General features: G+C 39.1%; 1 protein-coding gene and 1 pseudogene across 1 annotated transcript; both read right to left on the bottom strand.

Moving 5' to 3' along the window:
* Nucleotides 1-2792: 2792 nt before the first annotated feature.
* Nucleotides 2793-6764, bottom strand: arpin (actin related protein 2/3 complex inhibitor). Its single transcript, XM_058646652.1, is given in 6 exon segments — nucleotides 2793-3144; nucleotides 3759-3931; nucleotides 4405-4611; nucleotides 4758-4890; nucleotides 4961-5036; nucleotides 6409-6764. Coding segments are annotated over 6 exon segments (690 nt in total). The 5' UTR covers nucleotides 6501-6764; the 3' UTR covers nucleotides 2793-3135.
* A 494-nt stretch (nucleotides 6765-7258) lies between these two features.
* Nucleotides 7259-9382, bottom strand: LOC131469954 (protein FAM169B-like; annotated as a pseudogene).
* Between the last annotated feature and the right edge of the window lie 994 nt (nucleotides 9383-10376).

Genomic DNA, 10376 nt, shown 5'->3' on the forward strand with positions numbered 1-10376 from the left:
TGGGGATGATGTCATCACAGCAAACATAAGAAAATCAGGATGCAGATGGTTAACATGATAATTAAGATGGAAGTAATAATAGTTATTTGATGATAATCTCAGTATTTATTATGTCAATAATATGTTTACATAAAACATATTTACCTATTATTATGTGATATTTACCTATTATTATACGTAATACTAACCTATTATCATACGTGATATTTACCTATTATCATATGTGATATTTACCCATTATTAAACATATTAACCAATTATCATACGTGATATTTACCCATTTTTAAACATATTAACCTATTATCATACGTGATATTTACCCATTATTAAACATATTAATCTATTATAATATGTGATATTTACCTATTATTATACATGATATTTACCCATTATTAAACATATTAACCTATTATTATATGTGATATTTACCCATAATTAAACATATTAACCTATTATTATACGTGATATTTACCTATTATTATAGGTGATATTTACCTTTTATTATAAGTGATATTTAACCATTATTAAACAAATTAACCTATTATCATACGTGATATTTACCTATTATCATACGTGATATTTACCCGTTATTAAACATATTAACGTATTATTATACGTGATATTAACCTATTATTATATGTCATTTACCAATTATTATACGTGATATTTACCTATTATTATATGTGATATTTAATTATTATACTACGTGATATTTACCTATTATTAAACATATTAACTTATTATAATACGTGATATTTACCCATTATTAAACATATTAACCTATTATCATACGTGATATTTACCCGTTATTAAACATATTAACGTATTATTATATGTGATATTAACCTATTATTATGTCATTTACCAATTATTATACGTGATATTTACCTATTATCATACGTGATATTTACCCGTTATTAAACATATTAACGTATTATTATACGTGATATTAACCTATTATTATATGTCATTTACCAATTATCATACGTGATATTTACCCATTTTTAAACATATTAACCTATTATCATACGTGATATTTACCCATTATTAAACATATTAATCTATTATAATATGTGATATTTACCTATTATTATACGTGATATTTACCCATTATTAAACATATTAACCTATTATTATACGTGATATTTACCCATAATTAAACATATTAACCTATTATTATACGTGATATTTACCTATTATTATAGGTGATATTTACCTTTTATTATAAGTGATATTTAACCATTATTAAACAAATTAACCTATTATCATACGTGATATTTACCTATTATCATACGTGATATTTACCCGTTATTAAACATATTAACGTATTATTATACGTGATATTAACCTATTATTATATGTCATTTACCAATTATTATACGTGATATTTACCTATTATTATATGTGATATTTAATTATTATACTACGTGATATTTACCTATTATTAAACATATTAACTTATTATAATACGTGATATTTACCCATTATTAAACATATTAACCTATTATCATACGTGATATTTACCCGTTATTAAACATATTAACGTATTATTATATGTGATATTAACCTATTATTATGTCATTTACCAATTATTATACGTGATATTTACCTATTATCATACGTGATATTTACCCGTTATTAAACATATTAACGTATTATTATACGTGATATTAACCTATTATTATATGTCATTTACCAATTATTATACGTGATATTTACCTATTATTATATGTGATATTTAATTATTATACTACGTGATATTTACCTATTATACGTGATATTTACCTATTATTAAACATATTAACCTATTATAATACGTGATATTTACCCATTATTAAACATATTAACCTATTATCATACGTGATATTTACCCGTTATTAAACATATTAACGTATTATTATATGTGATATTAACCTATTATTATGTCATTTACCAATTATTATACGTGATATTTACCTATTATTATATGTGATATTTAATTATTATACTACGTGATATTTACCTATTATACGTGATATTTACCTATTATTAAACATATTAACCTATTATACGTGATATTTACCTATTATTAAACATATTAACCTATTATTATACGTGATATTTACCCATTATTAAACATATTAACCTATTATAATACGTGATATTTACCCATTATTAAACATATTAACCTATTATTATACGTGATATTTACCCATTATTAAACATATTAACCTATTATCATACGTGATATTTACCCGTTATTAAACATATTAACCTATTATTATATGTGATATTTAATTATTATACTACGTGATATTTACCTATTATTATACAGTGTCATAACATGAGTCTCCCATTATAGATAACATACAGTTTGACAAACAGCTCATTTAGTTTGTTTAATATTAGGATAAAAACACGTTTAAAGGTTGTATGAGGGACTGAAAAGACTTGTGTAATAAAATCTACGTCAGTTTAAGTTTCTACGATATCTACGTCACATGATCACGTCTTTATCTCACTATGAGACAGACGTTTGTAAACCACTCACTCTCCCACACCAAACCTCATAGAGAAAATCAGTGATTTTAACATCACACACACACAGGAGTTGTTGATCCGCTGCTGCCTCCATCACCAAGTTCAAATGTCTGATTTTAGTGAATTCGAAAATACTGGTTTTCTCTATGAGGTTTGGTGTGGGAGAGTGAGTGGTTTATAAACATCTAACAGTGACATAAAGACGTGATCATGTGACACAGATTTGATTACATGAGTCTTAGCTAAATTTTATCGTCACTTCAAACACAAAACACCTTTAAAGTCACCTGACCAGTCACCTGACCAGCAGACTTTTTAATATTTATATTTGATCTCATATAAATGTGTGAATCACAGTCAAAACCTGCTGCAAGATTTTAAACCATGAGGACACAGAGACAGACACAGACACGGAAAGACACAAGGACAAAGAGACAGACACAGAGACAGACACAGAGAGAGACACAGAGACAGAGAGAGAGACGGAGAGACACAGAGACAGACACAGAGACAGAGAGCGACACGGAGAGACACAGACATAGAGACACAGAGAGAGACAGACTGGAGATCTGCCACAAGCTCGGTTCAGTTCAGTTCTGCCAGGAAACGATTTACTCACTCGTCCTGAGAGAAACAAAGACAAGAGAGATTAAGTTTTATGACCTTCAGTGAAGAAGATGGATCAAAGGCAGATCAAAGATGGATCAAAGATAGATCACTGGCAAGTCAAAGATGGATCAAAGGCAGATGGAGGACAGTAGCCGTGTTAACATGTTAACGCCAAGCTAAGCAGCCAGAGAGGGCGGGGCCGAAAGAGAGCAAGGTTTACGTTTACGTTTAACAACCTGCTAACTCACTGTCGCACTGGACTGCAAACACAAATTGCTTAGCTTTAGTAGCTAGCTCTCTTAGCTTAGCTTTAGCACCAAGAAAGTAGTTAGCTTAACATTGGCTCAGGACAGATTTTAGCTTAGCTCCAAGAAATGAGTTATCTTAACTTTGGCCCTAGGAGAGCACTTAGCTTAGCATTAGCATTAAGAGCGTAGTTAATTTAGCAATACCCTTAGCAATAGTGCTTTATAAATAAGTTATTATAACAGCAGCTTAGCATCAGTCCCCTGAAGAACAGTTAGCTTAGCATTAGCCCCAGAAAACAGTTAGCTTAGCATGGTTGTGTGAGCTCATGATGTTCGCACACAAATATTAATTTAAAAAAAGTGTCTGTAAAGTGTCCTCACCCATTCATCTTCATCAGCTCCCTCTCCTCCTCCTGCTGCTCCTCCTCCTCGCTCAGCGTCTTCTGCGTGGACTTTGTTGGCCAGGATCTTGTCCGTCCATGAAGCTCCAGTGTTTTCATCTCCAGTAAAGTTACACCTGGTCACTGCGCCACCCTCCACTTTAGCGATGGAGACTTTCAAAGTAAAAGACCACATTATAATAATGAAGCAAGAAATGAAGTTTGATTTAGTCACAATCAGCACTGACTGTGCTGTGAGCGCCCCCTGCTGCTGACATGATGTCTTTATTTCATTGTGAGACATTTGTAAACCACTCACTCTCCCACACACACACACACACACACAGCTGCCTCCGTCACTAAGTTCAAATGTCTTATTTTAATGAATTTGGCATTTGAAATATTTCATTTAGACTTAACTCAGTGACACAAAGTGACCACATGAGGCAGCAAAGGGCCAGCAGCTAAAATCACAGATTTTCTGTGTGTGTGTTATTGACTGTGAAGATTTAATGAACAAAATGAACCAGCACTGGTCTAAAAGTGGGCAGGGTTACTGAATAACAACGCTGAGAGGAGCTTCATCACCGTGACGACCGTGAAGCTGGTCTCAGCATTTTGTACGTAGTGTTTTTGGCGACACTCACAGATGAAGGGACAGTTTCCTCTGGTCTTCAGCCGGACCTCGTGTCACGTCTCCAGCTCTGTTTTGTCCAGCTCCGTCTCTGGGAACCAGAAGGCCCAGGTACCGGCGGGTCGGTGCTTCTCCGTTATTTTCACCAGCTCATCCTTGTTCACCATCTCTGACAGCTGCTCGTGAGACAGACGGTCCGACTGACCCTTAGCTTCCACTTCTGCTCAGACACAGAGACAACGTCAGAGACCACGTCAGAGACCAGAGACCAAGTCAGAGACCACGTCAGAGACAACATCACAGACAACGTCAGTGACCAAAGACCACGTCAGTTTTCACATGTGGGCACGTTTTTGTTGGACTCACTGTAGGATGACAGGAGATGACCTGTGTTGACCTTCTTGGTGTCGCTGAAGTTTGGCTCGATTTCATTTCCTCTGTCATCAAACTTCCTCTGATGGACGCGGCTGGGTTTGACATACAGAACGTAGAAGCGAACCTGACCAGAACCAAGAGAGACAAGAGTCTGGAGATAAGCTGGACACAAGCAAGAGGTGTTTATGTGTTACCTTGTGGTTTTTGACATCGCTGACCACATGTCTGGAGACGTCCAGCACCTTTCCCTCCAGAAGAACTCCAGCTCCCCTGTGTCAAATATTCTCATTATTGTGATGTGTAACAACATTATTCAGTCATTTTATAGTCAACTTTATTTTCATCATCCATTCATCTGATGATTATTTTCTACATTAATCCATGAGTTGTTTGGTTCAGAAAATGCGTGAAAATATTGATCAGTGTTTGTCAAACTGGAAATTATCAAGTTCTCAAATGTCTTGATTTAGTCCACAAACCAAAATGATCCAGTTTCTAATGATTTCTGAGGATCCTGTGAAGTGTGGATCCTGTGAAGTCTGGCTCCTGAGAAGTCTGGATCCTGAGAAGTCTGGATCCTGTGAAGTCTGGCTCCTGAGAAGTCTGGATCCTGAGAAGTCTGGATCATGTGAAGTCTGGATCCTGTGAGGTCTGGATCCTGAGAAGTCTGGATCGTGTGAAGTCTTTGTAAGAGAACAAGCGCTCCCACAGACAAACTTGAGTTTCTGAATATTCTGGTGTTTTCTGTCCTGTGTGTTTTGGGTTGTTGCAGCAGGGACCGTCTACAAAGTAGTTATTTTAAAGATATGTAATACCTTCATCACGACACCACTCAGTTTGATACTGTGCTTCTGGACATTTTTGTAAATATATTTGAGTAATTATTTGATAACGTCACCATAATACAGTGTTGTGAAACTATTGAAAATAATTACTTTACTATATTCACAACAATTATACAAATTTAATCAAACTGAGTGGTGTTGTATTGACAATTATTACTAATAAATATTCACAAAAAAGAGACATATTCGTTCATGCTAAGCGGTGTCGTCTCATCCAAAGGAAACGTGAGGCGACGATGTTACATGGTGTAGATAGTGAATATTTTTTTAAAATGTGTTTCCCCGGGCGTTGCCCTTTGTAGACGGTCCCTGCGCTGCGGCGTCACTGTAGAGATCAAAGTCTCTGGTGAAAATTCTAAATATGTCTAAAAGTTATTGATCACAGAAGTTCCTGTGAATGTTTCTAACTTTACGGTGAAATCTGCACCTCACCGCTAGGCGTCGCTGAATTGTACACAGTGCACAAACATCAATGCATTTTTTCTTTATATAAAAATTTAATTTTAGGGCAGGTTGGGGATTCATTTTAATGCCGAATAAACAATCAACACCTACTTGTCACATCACAGTGGCTCACGTTCCGTGACGTTGACTAATAACAGCTCAAAAGCTTGAGTGAAAACAAAAGTGAGATTTCTTTCCATGGGGTTTGGTTCCGTCACCCGGAGAAACGTGGAAAATGACTCATTGGTTATTTATGTGAACACCCGCGTAATAAGAAAAAAAAATCCAAAAGTTCAAACTAATCTTAACTGTGTTCCATATCAAACACTTACGTTCACATCGTTTTCATTTACCTCTCGTATGTAGATGGAGACCAGACGCCGTCGAACTTGTCACTGTGGACGGGTTTGTTCTGTAAACACGAGTTTTCATAAATTCTGCTCATTTTTCTTTTAACATTCACAAACTTTTCTCTTTTACGTCCGAGATTCTTCTTCCTCCCGTTTCCCGACTTCCTGTTCCGTCAGAGAGGAGGAGTACAGGTGCGCTCGCTGCTGACACGGCGTGTGCCGACGTGGGCGGGAATGAAGTACATTATACAGTATATGACTGAAGTGTATTCAGATAAATATTATAGATATATATCTGATTATCTTTATTTGTCTTTAGTCTCTGTGTCTTTAGTCTCCCTGTCTGTAGTCTGTGTCTCTGTCTCTTGTCTCTGTGTTGCTGTGTCTTTAGTCAGTGTTTCTGTCTTTATTCTGTGTCTGTCTTTAGTCACTGTGTCTTTAGTCTGTGTCTCTAGTCTCTGTGTCTTTAGTGTGTGTCTCTGTCTTTAGTCTCTGTGTCTTTAGTCTCTGTGTCTCTGTCTTTGGTCTCTGTGTCTGTCTTTAGTCTCTGTCTCTAGTCTCCCATGTCTTTAGTCTCTAGTCACCTGTGTTTCTAGTCTCCCGTGTCTTAAGTCTCTGTCTCTAGTCTCCTGTGTCTTTAGTCTCTAGTCTCCGTGTCTCTAGTCTCTGGTCTCCTGTGTCTCTAGTCTCCATGTCTCTAGTCTCCTGTGTCTCTAGTGTCTCTAGTCTCCATGTCTCTAGTCTCCTGTGTCTCTAGTCTCCTGTGTCTCTAGTCTCTGTGTCACTAGTCTCCTGTGTCTTAAGTCTCCTGTATCTTTAGTCTGTGTCTCTAGTCTGTGTCTCTAGTCTCCTGTGTCTCTAGTCTCCTGTGTCTCTAGTCTGAACGGTTTTATCTTTTTTGCTTTAAAACAGACGAGGACTTTGTCCTCACGTTCGATCAAACATGAAAATGAAAATGTCTTAAACTGAGATTAGGACAGTTTGTGACGATGTCTTCTCACATTGTGTCCACAAACATGAAATCATATGCAGGAGCTACGTGTCCTGTGTGTCCCTGGTGTCCTCCGTGTCCCCCGTGCTGCTGTCTCTCAGCTGGATGTTGAGCCAGATGTTGCGTCGTTGGCTCCAGGCTCCTGGAGCCTCCACCTCGTACAAACGCTCCCGATGCTCGTGATGCTGCTGCAGAAACGTCCTGCACACTGAACTCAGCCAGCAGGGGGAGACAAAAGATCAGAGAACTCAGTGAATGTGTGGTTGTGTGAGGTCACAATGATTCACTCTTATCCACCGCCTCGCCTCGCCCCGCTACTTAAACCGTGATGTGGCGTGGTGAGTAGAGCCGGTGGAAATACACCATTACAGACATCTGTATCTCACTGTGAAACCATGCACACACACACACACACAAACAGCTGGTCCTCTACTGCCTCGTGTGGTCATGTCTAAATGGAATATTTCAAATGCCGAATTCATTCAAATACTTAGTGATGGAGGAAGCACTGTGTGTGTGCGTGTGAAGGAGAGTGTGCGTGTGAGTGTGTGAATGTGTGTGTGTGTGTGTGTGTGTGTGTGAGTGTGGGAGAGTGCGTGCGCGTGTGTGTGTGTGTGTGTATTAGCAGCTCACCTGCTAACATGCTAACTGATAACGGAGCACTGAGCCCCACAAACTCTTCTGTGGCGAAGGAGGAGCAAAAATCCTGCAGCATCTTCAGGCCGAAGCCCCGCCTCCTACGGCTCCGCCTCACCAGCACGGTGTCGAGAACAGGAAGCAGGTAACAGCGGCCGCTCCAGTCGTCACACAGAACACCTGAGAGTTAAAGGGACAGTGTAAGGTCTTAGAGATACAGACGTAGAGACGTGTGTGTGACACACTGATTTAAGACTGCGTCACATGATCACGTCTTTATCTCACTAAGAGACAGACATTTGTAAAACACACTCTCCCACACACACACACAACGAAATCCAGATAAAGTCGCGATCATGTGACGTAGATCTTTCAGCCTTCTGTGAAAAGGATCTCATCCATGTTTCTGTGTCTCAGCAGAAAGAATCTGAAATCATTGTCAGACACGTTTTATAGCTGTGATGTGTAAATGTGTCAAATTAAACACGTGTTAAGTTTAAAGTTAGAACTCGTGGAGGTTCATTCAGATCATCGTACCTTTGTGTTTGACGGAGTAGAAGCCGACCGCCTCTCCTTCACTCCACAGCAGTTTAAGTCTCTCTGTGCGGGGATGCAGCAAGAAGAGTGCCTCCTCCTGGAAACACCTCTCCACCACTTGACTGAGCAGGAACACAATCAGCCTCTCTGCGATCGACTGCACCTGAGACAACGCAGCGACGCTCATGACGTTAACCAGTACAGACACAACCCACCGACACAGGTGAGGTCACTGACACTCTGCCATACAATGAAACAGGTGAGGTCACTCATGCCTGGCACTGATTCTCTGCCATATCCTCAGGTGACTTACTGACACTAAGCCCGTCCTCCGTTCACTGGACGTTCGTAAGACCATCGTCCACGCTCCACCACTTCTCGTGCAGGTACAGCGCTACCACTGGAAGGATAAGGCATGACAAACACACATTCAAAAATGGGTGGAGCCACCAGTTAAAATATTTGATGAGAGTGTGGGAGAGCTAGCAATAGCTCGCCACATCTAATATATCCCCACACCCTCTGCTTACAGCTCCACCCCCAAAACATAGAAAAAATTAGGTTGCATTTTCTTGCTAATGTCAGTGTTAGCCACTGCTTCGAAAGCGTAGGCGGGCGCAGGTGGGCGGAGACTCATATCAGCACACTTCAAAAAAACCTGCACTGTCCCTTTAAACCTTGTTGGGGGTCGTCAGGAAGGTGAAGCGTTGCCACGGAAACGTCTTCAAACAGCTGCAGACTCCTGACGTTGTTGCTGCTTATTTTGACCTGGGAAAACAGCGACACCTGGTGGCAGAGGTGGGACCAAGTCATTGTTTTGCAAGTCACAAGTTAGTCTCAAGTCTTTGCCTTCAAGTCCCGAGTCAAGACAGGCAAGTCCCGAGTCAAGACCGACAAGTCTCAAGTCGAGTCCAAAGTCCTACCGTTTGAGTTTCGAGTCCTTTCGAGTCCTTTTAACAACAGAGAAATAATATTTACACGGATCATGTATGCTTTTAAGATTTGTATATATTTATTAAACCTTTTTTTGGAAGAACATTGTTCAAACACTCTTTTAAACTAATTTCAAAACCTAAGTGTAACCTTAACCTTTTCAACCATGTCACCACTTTATAAAAGATATCCTCACTCCCAAAAATGTAATAAAATTAAATAATCTACATGTAATACATTCATGCCTCTATCAGTTTATGTTGCTCCCTTGAAAACAATTGGCATGCATCCATAGAGAGACTGGTGTGTGTGTGTGTGTGTGTGTGCGTGTGTGTGTGAGAGAGAGAGAGATTGAAAGGGGACTGGATTGGAACTGTCATGAACAGTTCCAATCCAGGATTGGACTGTTACATCAAGATGGCGTCGCGGATGGTTGCCTCGGTGTGTTGGTGCGAGTTGTTTTGTCTTGTTTTGTGTTTTAACTCCGTTTTTTGCGATTATACCCGGAGCTCTTTCACCAGAGAAGAGCTCATGAACATCGGGGTAACAACACCAGCGGACTTATTTCCTACTTTTCTTCTCCCCACATTGGAAATTTTGGACATTATGGTCAAAGGTGTGCTCACCTTTGTTCACGCAGTGAAACGCCGGAGGAGAGGGAAACGGGCTGGTGCGCTTGTGCGTCTTCGCCAGCGCGGATTACGCACAGCGCTACCGGGTATATTTCTCTCTAATGTGCGTTCACTGGCCAATAAACTGGATGAATTACAACTGCTGTTGGGGAAAAACAGGGACTTCTACTCATCGGCTGTTTTGTGCTTCACGGAGACGTGGCTGTGTGGATTAATACCGGACTCTGCGCTGCAGCTGGCAG

This window comes from Solea solea, chromosome 12, assembly GCF_958295425.1.
Source record: "Solea solea chromosome 12, fSolSol10.1, whole genome shotgun sequence".
NCBI lineage: Eukaryota > Metazoa > Chordata > Actinopteri > Pleuronectiformes > Soleidae > Solea > Solea solea.